Genomic DNA, 18,596 nt, shown 5'->3' with positions numbered 1-18,596 from the left:
TGGAGTCAAGCACTGTGTGCCCTTTTGTGACCAGCTGCTTTTGCTCAGCATCATGTTTTCAAGGTTCATCCAAATTGTAGCATATGTCAGTATTTCATCCCTTTTTGCCTGAATCATATTCCAGATACACCACATTTTATTCATCTTTTCATCAACGGATGGACATTTGGGTTGTTTCTACCTTTTGGCGATTATGAATAGTGCTGCTATGAACATTCATGTACCTGTTTTTGTGTGGACACACGTTTTCATTTCTCAGACCCTACAAGTGGAATTGGTGTGTCATATGGTAACTATGTTTAACTTATTGAGGAACTGCCAGACCGTTTTCCACAGTGGCTGCACCATTTTACATTCTTACCAGCAATGCCCAGGGTTCCAATTTCTTCACATTCTTGCCAACACTTGTTATTATGTGTTTCTCTGATTACAGCCATCCACAAAATAATTTTTATAGACATCTTATTTATCCTCACATTCAACCCTGTGAGCCTTTATTTTTTTATTTTATTTTTTTACTGAAATACAGTTGACACAATATTATATTAGCCTCAGGTGTGCTATACAGTGATTTAACATTTGCATACATTATGAAATGATCACCAAGCTAAGTCCAGTAACCATCTGTCCCCGTACAAAGTTATTACAATACTACTGACCACTTTCCTTATGCCGTATATTACATCCCTGTGGCTTATTTATTTTGTAACTGAAGGTTTGTACCTCTTAATCCCTTTCACCTATTTCACTCGCCTCCAGCGCCTCCCCTCTGGCAACCACCTGTTTGTTCTCTGTGTCTAAGAATGTTTTCATTTTGTTTTGTTCGTTTGGTTTGTTTTTTAGATTCCACAAATAAGTGAGATCATATGGTATTTGTCTTTCTCTGTCTGACTTACTTCACTTAGCATAATACTCTCTAGGACCATACATGTTGTTACAAATGACAAGATTTCATTCTTTCTTATGGCTGAGTAGTATTCCATTGTATATATGGACCACATCTTCTTTATCCACTCGTCTATTGATGGACACTTAGGTCGCTTCCACGTCTTGACTATTGTAAATAATGAATGCTACTGTAAACATAGGGGTGCATGTATCTTTTCAAATGAGTGTTTTTGTTTTCTTCACTGTGAGTTTCTATAGTAGGGCTCCCCAACTAAGGGAAACAGCCTCAGATTTGTAGAGTGAGTCGTCCAAGTCTGCTTGAAGAGATTCCTGTTTCAGATGTACAGGTTGCTCCGGGGCCAGGTGGTATCCCTGGGATCTTTGCAGCCCCTTTCTCCCTTGGAGAGAGGTTTGTCTTGATGGAGGGTCTGTCCAAAGATCAGGGACGTGACCTCCCTCGAGAGATTGGTATGTTTGGGTCCCTGCAGCCTGGGGCTGCCCCTCCACCCTCTCTCTCCTGTCTAGACAGTTAGAAGGTACAGTTCCAATGCCATTGTTGTCTTCAGGGCATTTCTAACTTGGCCAGGTCCTAACGGCATAAATGCACGCCTTGCCCAGAGGAAGGACACCTTCTGTTTTTTGTAAAGTTGCCATGTGGGCTAGTGATGGCCTGATCTGCTCACCTGCCGATGCTTGGTTCTCATGGAGAAGGGAACAACCCAAAGCCCCAGCAGCCCTGAGCTGCTCCCGAGGGTCAGGGGGGTAAGGCTGCTGCCCTGAGCAGGCTGTGACCCCACTCCGGCCCCTCACCCCCGCAGGAGCTGGAGCTGGTGGAGGACGTGTGGCGAGGGGAAGCGCAAGACCTCCTTTCCCAGATCGCCCAGCTGCAGGAGGAGAACAAGCAGCTCATGACCAACCTCTCCCACAAGGACGTCAGCTTCTCCGAGGAGGAGTTCCAGAAGCATGAAGGTAAGAGGAGGGGCCAGCATGGGAGGTGAGGGGAAGGCTCTTCCCACTGCCATCACCGGCATCACGAGTGACAGGAGCGTGGTCCCCAAGCAATGGTGTCTCATGTCATTTGGATTCTCACCATCACTCTACCCGAGAGACATTGTGTAGCCTGGTGTACAGGTGATGAAACCGAGAGGTTCATTTGACAAATTGTTCGAGGGTCCTCACTTTTCCAGCCTCTTCTCTAGGCACTGGGTATACACATTGGGCAAGACAAAGCCACTGCCCTCGGGAAGCTTATGTTCTAGTGCAGAGGAGATAGGTGATAACTATGTAAACAGACAGATGACACAGTTCCAGATTCTGACCAGGGTTATGGAAGAACTAAAATCTGGGGGGGATATGATAGAGGTGACTTGGTGGGGTGCTTCTTTGCATATGGTGATCAAGGAGGGCCTCTCTGATGAGGTGACATTTGAGCCCTAATGAAGTCATGGAGTGAGCCATGCAAATATCTTGGGGGGAAAGCAGGTGCAAAGGCCCTGGGGCATGACTGTTTATGGAAACCAAGGAGACCAGTGTCACAGAAGATGATCAAGGCCAAGGGTGGTTAAAGATGAGGTCAGTGGGGTCAGCAGGGCTCAGATCACATAGCCCCTTAGAGGCCAAGGTTTCGATTTTATTCTAAGTGTGCTGGGAAGAAATTTGAGGTGCTTGTCACGGGTACACGTTTAACAATGAGCAACCCAGGGTGGCCACCCAGATCTGAATGGTGCTGGAGCCCCCCAACTGTCATTCATCCTACGAACAGTTATCTAGAACCTTGACTCCAGGCCTCTGCTGGTGCTGGAGAAGCAAAGACAGACAGAGGGGTTTGGCCTAGGCCCCCGTGCGCTGCATCAGCTGTGGGCCCCCCAGCAGCCTCCTTCTCATTCAGAGGCTGGCTCTGCTCGCAAGGAATCTCAGGCCCAACTCTTTAGTCTGGGTGAACTTCCTGGGTCCCTATACAAGCCCCCTCCTCACGTTTGTTGGGAAGGGGGTGGACTTCCGTGGGGGCCTGAAGTTCAGAACTCGTGTTTACCACTCTGTGAGAATAAGTAGCACACTGTATAAGGACCGTAGGGACCAAGGAAAAAGGAATTGTTTGACCTGGTTGCTGGCATCCTCTTTTCCTTGGGTTTCCTTTGTTGAGATCTGAGTCGTGCAGTGAAAACAAAAGTCGTAGTGGTGATAAGTGTTGGTGCTAGAGCCAGACTGCCCAGTGTGAATCCTAACCCAATACTTACTGGCTGAGGGACCTTGATCAAGTCACTTGACCTTGGTGTGCCTTAAGTGCCCCCTGTAGAAATGGGGGCAATAACCATATCTCCCTCATAAAGTTGTTGTGAGGATTAAATGAATTAATACGTGTAAACTGAATAGTACCTGGTGCCCACACTCAGCAAGTGTTAACTGTTGTTACTATGAGCTGTTGTTATCGAATCCAATCTCCTTTTTGAAAAGAGGAGGAAAACGGGCTGAGAGGGTGCATCCTTTCTCTTTCTGGCTTAGCAGCACTCCGTTGTCTGTTTGGACCACGTGTTGTTTATCTATTCATCCACCGATGGACGCTGAGTTGTTTCCAACTTCTGGCTATTGTGGAGAGTACCGCTGTGAAGGTTCTGGTACCTTCATGTTTTTGTGTGGACATGTGTTTTCGGTGCTTTGAGGTATATACCTCGGCATGGAATTGCTGAGTCCTGTGGTAACTGTGTTGAACTTAGTGAGGTGCCCACAGCCATCTTTTGTTTTTTTTGTTTTTGTTGTTTTTTAAATGTTAGTCGTCTCCCTAATTAATATCGTTTGGAATCCTACATTATGGTCTGGTGGGTTTTATTTTATTTCGTTTATTTATTTGGTTGTGCTGGGCCTTAGTTGCGGCTTGCCGGCTCCTTAGTTGTGGCATGCAAACTCTTAGTTGTGGCACACACGTGGGATCTAGTTCCCTGACCAGGGATCGAACCCGGGCCCCCTGCATTGGGAGCGTGGAGTCTTATCCACTGCGCCACCAGGGATGTCCCCATAGCCATCTTTTGGTCTGTGACATTTCTGCAGGGCACCCAGAGGCCTCCAGGGGTGACCTTGGAACTCCCCCTGCCTACCCCAGTGATGCCCTAGAGGCCGCAGGTCCCCCAGGCACGGGCCCGAACACCCTAAGGCGCTCGGTTGCATGTGTGTGCACACGGCACCCCCCGTGTGGGAGAGCTTGGCCTCGGCTCTCTGCATCCCTGCTGGGCTCTTCATCAGACAGCCCACACGGGTACCATCTGAGACGCACTTAATTGGCATCTCGCGTGGGTCCAGCTCCCGGGTGTGAGCTCGGGGAGCCTCCGGTGTTCAGCTCGACAGCAGCCCTCACCCTAGTGGAGAAACTGGGCAGATGCCAGGCATGCCTTTCACAGTTATTTTTATTCTGCCTGGGAAGCCATGGGAACACAATAAGGGCAAAAGCATGTCTTCCACCTGTGAGAGGAACAGACACTGGGCCGGGGGGGTCCCTGGGAGGAGGTGCAGCCCATGAAGTTAGACTGTGTGTCTGGTACCACTTTAGGCAGTGGGGCAAGGCCTAGGGGCAAACAGGATTTAGGGGGTGAGTGGGCTGGGATGCCCGCTTAGAAGAGCCAACCTGCCCGGAACAGTGCTGCTTTCCCAGCCGTTAATACTGGGCACTGCGACGTAGAGAACAAGCGTATGGCTACCAAGGGGGGAAGGGGGAGTAGGATGAATTGGGAGAATGGGATTGACACATAAACACTACTCTGTATAAAATAGATAACTAATGAGAATCTACTGTATAGCACAGGGAACTCTACTCAGTGTTCTGTGGTGACCTAAAAGGGAAGGAAATCCAAAAAAGAGGGGATATATGTGTACGTATAGCTGATTCACTTTGCTGTACAGCAGAAACTAACACAACCGTGTAAAGCAACTATACTCCAATAAAAATTAATTTAAAAAAAATACTGGGCAGTGCGCTCAGAGCACCTGCCAGTCTCCTGTCTCCCCCTCCCTGGAAGTCTCCAGATTAAAAAGCACTTCCCTACTTCTTGTATTTGGAAATCGTCTTGTCAGCACCTGGAAACTACTAGTTAGCACATGCGGAGATGAATTACAGATATGGAAGCAATTGGACTGGGGGCATGGGGGTGCAGAGATACACTCAAGCGTCTGGAAGAAAATTCTTGGGCTCTGGACAAACAACTCTGTCACCAGGAGAGGATGAAAACTGACCACATATCCATTTTCTGAAGGGCAGCTGAGAACAGCACTGTCCAAAAACAATGTAAGGCAATACACTGGTTGCTCTTCCAGTTGTGTACATATTTCTCCTTTTACCCAAAAATGTAAGGCAAGCCACAGATATGACTATGATTTTTCCAGGTGTAGCATTAAAAGAAAGTGAAAAGGACAGGTGAAAGTAATTTCACTAATATTTTTATTTAACCCAGTAGATCCAAGATATCATCCTTCAACATGTAATCAATTTAAAAATGATCAGTTGGGGGGAATTCCCTGGTGGTCTAGTGGTTAGGACTCTGTACTTTCACTGCTGAGGGCCTGGGTTCAATCCCTGGTCAGGGAACTAAGATCCTGCAAGCCTCATGGTGCAGCCGAAAGAAATAAATAAAAATTTTAAAAATTAAAAATTATCAGTAGGGTATTTTGCATTTTTTTCATATTAAGTCTTTGAAATCTGGTGGGTTATTCATTTATATATAATATAATATATATATGTATGTTTTACTGTGATAACATACACGTAAAATTTCTCACCTTAAGCTGGGACAAAGTGAGAGAGCGGCATGGACATATATACACTACCAAATGTAAAATACATAGCTAGTGGGAAGCAGCCGCATAGCACAGGGAGATCAGCTCTGTGCTTTGTGACCACCTTGGGGGGTGGGTTAGGGAGGGTGGGAGGGAGGGAGATGCAAGAGGGAAGAGATATGGAGACATATGTGTAGGTATAACTGATTCATTTTGTTATAAAGCAGAAGCTAACACACCATTGTAAAGCAATTGTACTCTAATAAAGAGGTTAAAAAAAAAATTCTCATCTTAACCATTTCTAAGTGTATAGTTCAGCAGCGTTAAGAACATTCACATTGTTGTACAACCAGACTCCAGAACTGATCTTGCAAATGTAAACCTCTGTCCCCATTAAACAATAACTCTCCATTTCTCCCTCCCCCAGCCCTTGGCAACTGGCATTCTACTTTCTGTCTCTATAATTTTGACTACTCCAGGTAGCTCACATAAGTAGAATCATACAATATTTGTCTTTTTGTGACTGGTTTTTTTTCACTGAGCATAATGTCCTTGAGTTTCATCCATGTTGTAGTTGTGTCAGAATTTCCTTCCTTTTTAAGGCAGAATAATATCCCATTGAATGGACAGACCACATTTTGTTGATCTACCCATCTGTTGATGGCTGATGTGTATTTTACATTTTCAGCACATGTCCATTTGTACGTGCCCTATCTCAGGTGCTCCGTTGCCACTAGTGGCTGCTGAGTTGGACACACAGAGCTAGAATATTCTTGGAGATATGCCTGGGTAGAACAGTCTATTATAAGGGGAATGGGCTGTGGAGTGAGGTGGACCTCAGTTTAAATCTCAGACCACTCTTACCAATGGGTCACCTTGTTCCCATCCTCAGGTTCCTCACCTGTAAGGTGGGTGTGGCAACTCCTGACACCCAGGACTGTTGAGAAAAATATATACAGCATCAGACGCAGAACTAGTCAATAAAAGATAGCCCTGGGGGGCTTCCCTGGTGGCGCAGTGGTTGAGAGTCCGCCTGCTAATGCAGGGGACACGGGTTCGTGCCCTGGTCTGGGAGGATCCCACATGCCGCGGAGCGGCTGGGCCCGTGAGCCATGGCCACTGAGCCTGCGCGTCTGGAGCCTGTGCTCCGCAACGGGAGAGGCCACAACAGTGAGAGGCCCGCGTACCGCAAAAAAACAAAAAAAAGATAGCCCTGGGCTTCCCTGGTGGCGCAGTGGTTGAGAATCTGCCTGCCAATGCAGGGGATACGGGTTCGAGCCCTGGTCTGGGAAGACCCACATGCTGCGGAACAACTGGGCCCGTCAGCCACAACTACTGAGCCTGCGCATCTGGAGCCTGTGCTCTGCAACAAGAGAGGCCGCGACAGTGAGAGGCCCGCGCACCGCGATGAAGAGTGGCCCCCGCTTGCCACAACTAGAGAAAGCCCTCACACAGAAACGACCCAACACAGCCAAAAATAAATAAATAAATTTATTTTTTAAAAAAAAGATAGCCCTGAGGGCAATTACGTCGCTTTTGTCCTACCAGGTGGACCTTCCGTGGGACCCGAGAGTGGCTGATATGAATTTCACCTCAATAGAAGTCGTCTGTGCACCTTCTGTATAGGACTTTTCTCCGTATGCTTGCTTTATTAGTTTCCTGGGGCCCCTGTAACAAATGACCACAAACTGGGAGGCTTCACACAAAGAAATGTATTCTCTCACAGATCTGGAGGCCAGGGGTCCAAAATCAAGGTGTCAGCAGGGCTGTGCTCCCTCCCAAGGTTCTAGGGGAAGAAGCTCCCGCCTCTTCCAGGTGGCGACTCTTGGCCTGTGGCTGCGTCACTCCAAGCTCTGCCTCTGTTGTCACGTGGCCTCCTCTGTGGGTCTGTGGGTCTGACTCTCCCTCTCCTTTCTCTTATAAGGACCCAGTCATTGGATTTAGGGCCCACCCTCACTTAGCCTGACCTCCCCTTAACTTAATTACATCTGCAAAGACCTATTTTCAAGTAAGGTCACCTTCTGAGGTTCCAGGTGGTTGTGAAGTTTGAGGGGACATTATTCTCTCCAGTACGCTTGCTGATAACATAAGGAGCTTGGGCTGTGAGACTTTGAGAGGCAGTAGAGTGGTCGCAAGAGTGTGGGTTCTGGGGACTTCCCTGGTGGTGCAGTGGTTAAGACTCCTCGCTCCCGATACAGGGGGCCCGGGTTTGATCCCTGCTCAGGGAACTAGAGCCCACATGCTGCAACTAAGGCCCAGCGCAGCCAAATAAATAAATAAATATTTTTTTAAAAGTACTGTGAACAAAAGATGGTCTGTCCATGTAATGGGATATCATTCAGCCATAAAGAGGAAAAAAGCACTGATGCACCACAACGTGAAAGAAAAAAAAAAAAGTGTGGCTCCTAGAGCCAGGCTGCCGGAGCTTGAATCCTGGTATTAGCTGTGTGGCCTTGTAAAAGTTAACGAGCTACTGTGCACCTGAGGTTCATCGGCGACACAAGGCGGGCAGCAGGGGTCCTACTTCGTAAAGGATTCGGAGGATAAAATGAGTTAAGTTCTGCTTGTGTCAGCATCTTCTAGAAGGAGACCTGAGGCGAAGATGTTCCTCTGCAGGTGATTCATTAAGGAAGCAGCCCTAGAAAAGACTATTGGGGAAGTGGAGGAATCAGGACAGGGAAAGGAGGAAGCCCAACCGAGTCCATGCAAGGCAGCGAGCTCTGGGGTGTGAGTTACTCCTCAGAGTTGCCCCGCCCGTAGGCATGGGACCTGTACTTTCTTACAGAGCCTGCCAGCCAGGGAGCCCAGGGCGCCTGGTCAGTAGCAAAAGCACACTGAAGGGCTTCCCTGGTGGCGCAGTGGTTGAGAGTCCGCCTGACGATGCAAGGGACATGGGTTCGTGTCCCGGTCCGGGAAGATCCCACATGCTGCGGAGCGACTGGGCCCGTGAGCCATGGCCGCTGAGCCTGCGCGTCCGGAGCCTGTGCTTCGCAACGGGAGAGGCCACGACAGTGAGAGGCCCGCGAACAGAAAAAAAAAAAAAAAGCACACTGAAGAGGGGCAAGGGGTGAACACAGGGATCCGAGGGGGTCTGAGCACCGCTTCATCCGTGGTGAGTGCTGAGCCCAGTAGCTGGTGACGGCAGGTGCTTGATAAACACTGGTGATCATCACCATCCGGTATCAAAAGCGGTTTTCTGGCTCTGGGGGAGTGAAAAACGTGTGGGTCTGGTACTAAGAGACCCGGATTATGCTCCAAATGGCCACTAACTAGCAGATTTGGGGCAAGCGGCTCAATCTTCTCAGGGTCTTTTCTTCTTGTAGAGACTGAGGGGCACAGACAGTATGGGTTTGTGGGTGTTGGTGGTGGTTTTGGTCTTTAACAATAGAAACTATTACATGTATTCATTCATGTTGTAAAAGTTGAAACAAAACTCAAGAAAAACGCGAGAATTCCCTTTGCCTCCTTCCTCACTCACCAGAGGGAAGACCATCCCTCTCTCTGCATTTACACACATATTCCACGTGCGTGTTGCTTTTAAATAAGAAAAATCTCCTGCAGTGCTGGCGTTGACATTGCAGGGAATGTGTTTTGTTTTTAAAATAAAAGGGATTATGCTGTATGGATTGTCACTTGCCTTTCTTTTTTTAACAAATTATAATTACGTGTTTACTGTTTGGATTGCCCTTTTAGAAAAATTGACAAGCGAGTCACAGAACATAACATTAACAGTTTTAAAGTGTACAATTCAGTAGCATTTAGTACATCATTTAATGTACTTATAATGTTGTGTCACCATCACCTCTATTTAGTTCCAGAACATTTTCACCACCCGCAAAGGAGACCCTGCACCCACAGCAGTCACTCCCCACTCCCCCCTCCCGCCTGCCTTTGGGAACCTCCAGTCTGCTCTCTGTCTCTTTGGGTTTATCTATGCTGGACATTTCATATAAGTGGACTCATACAATATGTGGCCTTTTGTGTCTGGCTTCTTTCACTCAGCATCATGTTTTCAAGGTTCATCCACATTGTAGCCTGTGTCAGTGCTTCATTTCTTTTTACGGTTGAATAATATTCCATCATTCGGATAGATCACATTTTTTTAATCCATACATCTGTTGATGGACATTTGAGCTACTTCCATCTTTTGGCCATTGCGAATACTGCTGCTGTGACTTTGTCACTTGCCTTTTGCTTTTTTAAAAAAAAGGTCGTTTTTTTGTGTTTTTTATAAATTTATTTATTTATTTGTTTGTTTTTGGCTGCATGGGGTCCTTGTTGCTGCGCGCAGGCTTTCTGTAGTTGTGGCGAGAGGGGGCTACTCTTCGTTGCGGTGCGCGGGCTTCTCATTGTGGAGGCTTCTCTTGTTGCAGAGCACGGGCTCTAGGTGCACGGGCTTCAGTAGTTGTGGCACACAGGCTCAGTAGTTGTGGCTCACGGGCTCTAGAGCGCAAGCTCAGTAGTTGTGGCGCACAGGCTTAGTTGCTCCACGGCATGTGGGATCTTCCCTGACCAGGGATCGAACCCGTGTCCCCTGCATTGGCAGGCGGATTCTTAACCACTGCACCACCAGGGAAGCCCTTGCCTTTTTCTTTTAACTGGCTACATAGTGTCCCATTGTGTGGAAGGTACTTGTTTAATCATTTCCTTGCTGGTGGATGTTTAGATCATTACCAGTTTTCACTACTACAGACTCGGGACCTGGGACTGACCTTGCACTTGCTTCTCTGTGCACTTGCCCGAATGTCTCTTTTAGATCCCAGGGTCTTGCATTGCTGGGGTGACTAAACAGTTACTCAGAACTCTCCTGGCGTTTGTCTATGTCTGTGAGTCTGTTAAAAACACTTAACCTTTTAATTTTTCGAAGCACTTTCGTAACGGCGCTTGGACTTAGCAGCAACCTTTGGAACAGGGAAAACTGGCATTTCTATTTTATAGATAAAATAACAGCTAACACTTAGAGACTCTTACTCTGCCAGGCCTGTTGTGAGCACTTCATGTAGATTAACATATGCAGCCTCACGAGAGCGCCCCAGGTGGGGCCTCCACGTGATCCCCATTTGCAGGTGAGAAAACAGGCACAAGGCACAAGTTCAGCTGCAAGGGAAGTGGCAAAGCCAGGAATGAGTCCAAGTAATCTAGCTCCAGACTCTAAGCTCTTTGCCGTTTGTTCTCTAGCTTCTTAGTCCTACAGCTACCGACACCCATGACAGATGGGGAGTTCCCTGATGGTCCAGTGGTTAGGATTCTGGGCTTTCACTGCCGTGACCCGGGTTCTATCCCTGGTCGGGGAACTGAGATCCCACAAGCCGTGAGGTGCAACCAAAAAAACCCATTGCTGTCTTTGGGAGTTCCCTGGCGCTTTGGGAGTTCCCAGGGGTTAGGACTCGGCACTTTCACTGCGGTGGCCCGGGTTCAATCCCTGGTCGGGGAACTTGGATGTAGCTGGGCTCCAGGTCCAGGTTTCCTTTCTCTGGGCTCATGCTCCCCTGCGCCCACCCCATGTAGCTGTTCTGCTCACCTGATTTCTCCAGGAGTGGAATCTGCCCCCTACCAAGGATTAAATTTCACGAGTTGGGCCCTTGATGCCCCTGCCTGGAGCCTTCGCGGGACAGGTGCTCAGAGAGCAGTGAATACTTTCGTGGCTTTTTCACAGACTCTGCCTACACCTGATTTCAGCCCTCTTCCTTCACACAGACACACACACACACACACACACACACACACACACACACACACACACACTCGCTCATGCACTGTGTCTAAGGAGCGCTTTTTTTGGGAGACGTTAGCAGTGTCCTCTTGTCGCACTAGCCCAGGCCCAGGCCCCACCTTGCAACAGTGGCCCAGGAGTTTTGGGAGGGGGACACCTGGTGCCCAGAACCCCCAGATGGCCCTGTGTTTCCCCATTGCAAGTCTGGGGGCCCTTCATCTCAGGAGTCCAGCTGAAGAGCATCCTTTGAGGAGCAAGGAGTGTCTGAAGAAATAACTGACTTTATAAACTCCAAGTGGAACGTGTAGTTATTCTTTTTCATAGCTGTACAGTATTCCATTGCTTGTTAGTATCAAGGTTTATCTATTCATTCTACTATTTCTTAAATATTTATTTTCCTTATTTTTTTGGCTGCGTCGGGTCTTAGTTGCAACACACCAGGGAAGTACTTGCTTCCCTGATCTTTGTTGAGGCATGCGGGATCTTTCCTTATGGCGCGAGGTCTCTTTGTTGCAGTGCTTGGGCTTCTCTCTAGTTGTGGCGCACGGGCTCTAGAGTGCATGGGCTCTGTAGTTTGCAGCACGCGGGCTCAATAGTTGTGGCACGTGGGCTTAGTTGCCCCGAGGCATGTGGGATCTTAGTTGAACCCGCGTCCCCTGCATTGCAAGGTGGATTCTTTACCACTGGACCACCAGGGAAGTCCCTATTCGTTCTCCTGTTGATAGGCATCATGGCAGTTTCCAGTTTGGGGCTATGATGAATGAAGCTGCTGTGAACGCTTTTGCACATCTTGTGCTGTACGGATTGTCCCTACTGTGCTTACCAGTGTACCTGTCTTTTAAATAGCCACGTAGTGTCCGCTCTTCCTGCAGTTTATTGAACCATCCTTCTGCTGGCGATCACGTGCACTGTGCATGAAGGCCTGTGGGGGTTTATGCCCAGCATCAGCTGCTGGTTCACAGAGGATGTGTAACAGCAGTAGTAGGTGATGCCTATTGGTTTTCCCAAGTAGCAACCCCCCCGGCAGCTCAGACGAGCATTCCTGTTGCTCCGCCTTCTCTCCAGCACTTACATTGACAGTCCTTTTCAGTTTAGCCGTCCTGGTGAGGATGCTTGCCCCTTCTCTCCATCCCTGCCTCTCCACTCCTTCTTGGGCTGGCATCTCTGAGGGACCTGTGCAGCTTCTCTGCATCTCTCAGCCTCCTAGCTTGGTATGAGGTCCAAGGAGGAAGCTGAGTGGTCTGAGGGGCAGAATGGATGCCCCAGGCTCACCAGTAGGAAAAGATCCTATTTCATGGCCTTGTGTGATTCCCTAGTGTACGTATTTTATATGTACAGCATTGTCAGAGAGGTGGAATAAAGAAAAGCATCATGGGACTTTCCCTGGTGGTCCAGTGGTTAAGACTCTGTGCTTCCACTGCAGGGGGCACGGGTTCGATCCCCGGGCAGGGAACTAAGATCCTGCATGCCGAGCGGCGTGGCCAAAAATTAAAAAAAAAAAAGAAAGAAAAGAAAAACATCAGCATGTCCCCACTTTGCGGGTGAGGAAATGGAGGTTCAGCGAGGTTAACGTCACTTCAGAAGTCAGAGGCCATATGCTGTGATGGAACCCAGGCGTTCAAAGTCACCCTTATTGCCTTCAGGGCCTCCCAGTCACTCAGTTGACAGCTTTTCTCATCACAATTCCTTTCCTTCCAGCTCGTCTCATTTGCATACTAGGCACCCCTGCCCTCCTGTAAGTCTTTCCTCTATGGCTGTCCCTTCCTGGTCTCCTTGGCCTGACCCTCCAGCTCCGTGCAGGCTCTACGTGTTGAGATCCTGAGGTTCTTGTTTCCCCTTTAGAGGAAAATCCAGCCTCCTTACCTGGCCTCCGAGGCCCCGCACGGTCCAGCCTCACTCCCAGCTCAAGCCTGTATCACCCCCTCGGCCACTGTGCTTCGGCCACTGGCACTGCCCTCCAGCGCCTCAGATGCAGGGTCTCCTCCCATAGGGCCCCTGCCTGGGAACGCTCGTCCGCGTCACCTGGCTGCCCTTCCCCCCTTCCGGTCTCAGCATTAATGACCCTTGTCCAAGAGGCCTTCCTGCACCCGCAGTCTACATTGGGTCTCCCTCATCATTCTTTCTCAGCCCCCGTTGAGTCTTTCACAGTACTTGTTATGGTCTGTAATGACACACACATCTGTCTAATGCCTGTAAGTTGGTGAGAGCAGAATTGTACCACACTTACTTGCCATCATGACCCTAGCGATTAGCTCAGTGTCAGGTATACAGCAGGTGCTCGATAAATACTTGAGGAATGAATGTCGAACGTGTATGCACAGTAAAATGTGAGTACTCCCAGCAGGTGGCCCTGTCTGGAACAAAGTATGGGCTGGAGTCTGCCCCATGGTGACACATTCTGGTGACCTGCCAGGAGCTTCTGAGTCTTGTCCCCCAGTGGGGAGGCAGCACGGCATCATGGAGAGGACACAGGACTTGGAGTCAGAAAACTTGAGTTTGAGCCCCAGCTCTGCCAGAGCCTAGCTGTGCGACTTTGAACAAGTCTGTCTCTGGACCTCAGTTTTCCGTATCTGTAAAATGGGACTCATGTTAAAATGGCCACAACAATAATACCCATTTCCAGTGGTTGGGAGTGAGAATGAAATAGGGTCGAGGGTGTAAAGCAGTTTATCCTTACTGGGCTTAGTAGGAGTGAGCTATACGTTGGGAACGTGGAGGGGAACTAGTCCCTCTTCCATCGGCCAGCCTGGAGCATCTACCGCATATGAAGCCCCAGACTACAGAGACGATTGAGACAGGATGGCTGCCTTCTGGGACCGTCCTGCCTTTGTGCCTGTTACATAAAGCCTCCAGCTCATCCAGGGCAGGGTCTGGGTCTTCTCTGGGTTTGTAGCCCCAGCAGCATCACACACCGTTCTAGACACGCACCATGAATGCTCGTTCATCGTGGTGACTGCCTGCTTGGGAATATCCAGGACATGAGGAGGGCAGCCAGCGGAAAAGCTGGGATGGAGCGGCTTAGAGAAGGGAGTCCCATGGGGAGAATAGCTGAGGAATCACCCACATAAGTTCTTTTCCCCAGGGCCTGATCGTCTAGTGGTATGTCCCCTGAGTCCCATAGGGGAGGAAAATTGGAGAGAAGCAATGGTTTCTCCCTTGTTAATCTGTGGTTGAGCCTGACTACCACTCTCCCCAGCTCTGGTCTCCTGGGGAGCGGGGATTAGCTCTCAGGCTTAGTGCCTATGAGAGGCTGAATAATAGGCCCCCTAAATATCAGGTCTTAATCCTTGGAACCTGTGGCCGTTACGTTATATGGTAAAATATTTACAGACGTAACTTAGTCAGAATCTTCAGATGGGCATTTATCCTGTACTATTTGGGTGCACCCTAAATGCCATCACAAGTGTCCTTATAAAGAGGAGGCAGAGGACTTCCCTGGTGGTCCAGTGGTTAAGACTCTGTGCTCCCAATGCAGGGGGCATGGGTTCAATCCCTGGTCGGGGAAGTCCCACATGCCTCACTGTATGGCCAAAAAAAAAATTTTTTTTTGAAAAGGAGGCAGAGAGAGATTTGACACAGACAGAAGAGAAGGAGGCATGTGACCACAGAGGCAGAGACTGGAGTGATGGGGCCCCAAGCCAAGGAACGCTGGCAGCCACCAGAAGCTGGAAGAGGCCAGGAACAAATTCTCCCCTAGAGTCTCCAGAGGGAGCACAGATGTGGTGACGTCTTGATATTGGACTGACGTTTGATTTTTTTTTTTTTTTTTTTTTGCCCGTGCTGCATGGCTTCCAGGATCTCAGTTCCCCAACCAAGGATAGAGCCCAGACCACGGCAGTTAAAGCCCGGAATCCTAACCACTAGGCCAGCAGGGAACTCCCAACATTGGACTGATTTTAAACTTCTGCCTTCTGGAACTTTGAGAAAATAAATTTCTGATGCTCTTAGCTACCAAAATTTGTTGGTTATTTGTTACAGCAGCACATAAAACTAATACAGCATCCATCCGCACGTTTCTTAATTCACCAAAGCCCTGAGCAGACACCTACTGTGTGCCGGGCACTATGCTAGTCCAGGAAATACACAGTGAATAGGTTAGGCAAGGTCTTGCCTCCTGGGCTGACCGTATACTTGGGGGACGAGGGGCAGGGAGAACAGACAACAACACCCTTTGAGCACCTGCTGTGTACCAGACATCTTCTTCAATATTGGCTTCATGTGTATTAACAAGAGCAATCCTTGCAGCAGCCCTATGGGGTAGGTACTGTTATTCCCATTTTAGAGATGTGGAAACTGAGGCACAGGTTGGGTAGCCCAACGCCACACAATTAATAAATGGGAGAACCGGTGTTTGATCTCCAGAGCCGACCCTCTGAATCACTATGCAGTATCATCTTTCATTAGATGAAAGGATGTACCAGACACTTAGCCATTGTAAAAAGTGAGGGGATGGATGAGGTGGGAGGAGGGGGCTACTTGGCGGGGGGTGGTCAGGGAAGGAGAGGCCTCTGTGAGGAGGTGACTTTGAGCTGAGGCCTGAGAATCAAGGGGAGCCAGCCTGGGGGAGGCTGGTAGGAAGGGACTTGCGGAAGCTGGAAACAGCAAATGCCCTGCGGTGGGGATGAGCAGGGGAAGGGTGGAGGGGCAGAAAGCAGGCGCTGGGGAGGGGCAGACGAGCAGAGGTGAGTCCAGGAGGAGGTGGGGGGCAGGTTCATCTCGATGGGGAGCCGCCGGATGGCTTAAGCAGCTGAGGGAGGTGGACACACCCACGGGTCCCTCTCACCCCACCCCAGGCATGTCGGAGCGGGAGCGGCAGGTGATGAAGAAGCTGAAGGAGGTGGTGGACAAACAGCGCGACGAGATCCGTGCCAAGGATCGGGAGCTCGGGCTGAAGAACGAGGATGTTGAGGCTGTAAGTGCTGAGCCCCGGCCCTGTGTCCGCCCTCCCGGCCAGTGGGTACCAGCAAGAGACGGGATCCTCCCCTCAGGAAGCGCCCCTTCTCCCCGTCAGTCTCACTCCATGGGCTCCGTGGGGTGGGGATCCTGCTTACGGCTTGAGAGGCCCAGCCCTGAAACAGTTGCCGTGCGGAGGACCCTCGGCCGAGTCTTCACTGGCGCAGTAGGAGGGAACATGGCACTGCCCAGTGACCTGACTCTTTCCACACACTGAGGAGGTCCCAGGGCCCGGTCAGCCTCTGCTCTGACTCTGAGGCTTCCTCCAGCCCATCCCCTTCATGCCCCAGCATGGTCCAGGCTGCTCCGGGAACCTATACGGTGTCTCTGCCTAAATTAGAAAAAGATGCCCCTTTCTCAAGGCATGTTACTTTCTTCTGTTGGGAAATTGTCATAATATACTAACAAGACACTTATCTTCCATCTATCATAAAATTATCATAGTAAATATACACATGGCCCATCTCTGGCATCAACAGAGTTGTAAGAACGTGAACAAATTTCAAACAAATCAAGGCATCTACAGTATGAATGGCACGCCTGTAGATGGTTTGCTCTTGTGCAGTACACAACATGTGCTACTGGATGTGGCGGCCCTATCCAATAGCCTTCATCTCTCTACAGCTGCAGCAGCAGCAGACCCGGCTGATGAAGATCAACCACGACCTCCGGCACCGTGTCACAGTGGTGGAGGCCCAGGGGAAGGCCTTGATCGAACAGAAGGTAGAACTGGAGGCAGATCTGCAAACCAAGGAGCAGGAGATGGGCAGCCTGCGGGCGGAGCTCGGGAAGCTGAGAGAGAGGCTGCAGGGCGAACTCAGCCAGAACGGAGAGGAGGAGCCTGTGGTGAGTGGGAAGCTGGCTTCTGCAGGCTGGCTCGAGGGGGGCCAGGCTGCCTTGCTTTTTCCTCATTACACTTGAGAGAAATAGGAGGCCGAGGGAGGGCCAGCTGCTGGCTAGAAGACACACAGCTGGGCAGAGGCAGGGCTGAGCCTGGAACCCAGGACTCCCAGCATTCTAGCCCAGGGTATCCAGCTCGGTGGTGGTTACTGGGCATCTGCCATTCATTCATTCATTCATTCAAATAATTGTTGACTGTGTTGCAGGCATGGGGGATAAAATAGAGAACTGGTTCCTGTCCACATGGAGCTTACAGCCAGTATGGGAGACAGACATTAGTCAAATAATCACATAATATACCATGTGACCCAGCAATTCCAATTCTAGGCATATGCACGAGAAAACTTAAAATATATGACCACATAAAAACGTGTACACAAATGTTCATAGCAACACTATTCCCAACAGCCAAAAGGTGGAAACAATCTACATGTCCATCAACTGAAGAATGGATAAACAAAATATGATCTCTGCATACAGTGGAACATCATTCAGCCATAAAAAGGAATGGAATACTGAGACATGCTGTAATTTGGATGAACCTCAAAAACATGCTAAGTGAAGGTAGCCAGACACAAAAGCCCCCATATTGTATGAGTCCATTTATTGGAAATGTCCAGAGTAGAGACAGAAAGCAGACTGGTGGTTGCAGGGACTGGGGAAAGGAGTGTATGGGGAGTGACTTCTGGTGGGTACGGGGTTTCTTTCAGGGTGATGGAAATGTTCTGGAATTAGATAGTGATGATGGTTGCGCAACTCTGAATGTACTAAAAATCTCTGAATTTCTTTTATGGTTTTTTTTTTTTAACTTTTATTTATTTTTTGGCTGCGTTGCGTCTTCGTTGCTATACACGAGCTTTTTCTAGTTGCGGCGAGCGGCGGCTACCCTTCGTTGCAGTGTGCGGGCTTCTCCTTGCTGTGGCGTCTCTTGTTGCAGAGCACGGGCTCTAGGCGTGCAGGCTTCAGTAGATGTGGCACCTGGGCTCAGTAGTTGCAGCACGCAGGCTCTAGAGCACAAGCTCAGTAGACGTGGCACACGGGCTTAGTTGCTTCGTGGCATGTGTGGTCTTCCCGGACCAGGGCTCGAACCCGTGTCACCTACATTGGCAGGCGGATTCTTAATCACTGCGCCACCAGGGAAGTCCCTCTCTGAATTTTATACTTTAAAAGAGTGGATCTTGGGAATTCCCTGGTGGTCCAGTGGTTAGGACTTCATGCTTCTACTGCAGGGGGCATGGGTTCGACCCCTGGTTGGGGAACTAAGATCCCACAAGCTGCGTGGCACATCCAATTAAAAAAAAAAAAAAAAAAAAAAAAGGAGTGGATCTTATGGTAAGTGAATTATATCTCGGTTTTTTTTTTAAACGGTGATTCATGCTAA

The 18,596-nt window shown here is 49.3% G+C and overlaps 1 protein-coding gene across 6 annotated transcripts in view; it reads left to right on the top strand.

Moving 5' to 3' along the window:
- RILPL1 (Rab interacting lysosomal protein like 1) overlaps positions 1 to 18,596 on the top strand; it is a 43,684-nt gene that overhangs the window by 6,196 nt on the left and 18,892 nt on the right. For all 6 annotated transcript variants that reach the window (XM_067701091.1, XM_067701087.1, XM_067701088.1 and 3 more), the window contains exons 2-4: positions 1,707 to 1,857; positions 16,156 to 16,274; positions 16,940 to 17,161. In XM_067701091.1, the coding sequence (XP_067557192.1) occupies positions 1,707 to 1,857; positions 16,156 to 16,274; positions 16,940 to 17,161 (492 nt within the window). The remainder of the gene's footprint in view (positions 1 to 1,706; positions 1,858 to 16,155; positions 16,275 to 16,939; positions 17,162 to 18,596) is intronic.

This window comes from Pseudorca crassidens, chromosome 12 (genome assembly GCF_039906515.1).
Source record: "Pseudorca crassidens isolate mPseCra1 chromosome 12, mPseCra1.hap1, whole genome shotgun sequence".
Classification (NCBI taxonomy): domain Eukaryota; kingdom Metazoa; phylum Chordata; class Mammalia; order Artiodactyla; family Delphinidae; genus Pseudorca; species Pseudorca crassidens.
Note: the sequence above shows the minus strand (reverse complement) of the source record. Positions and strands in the feature narration are given on the sequence as shown.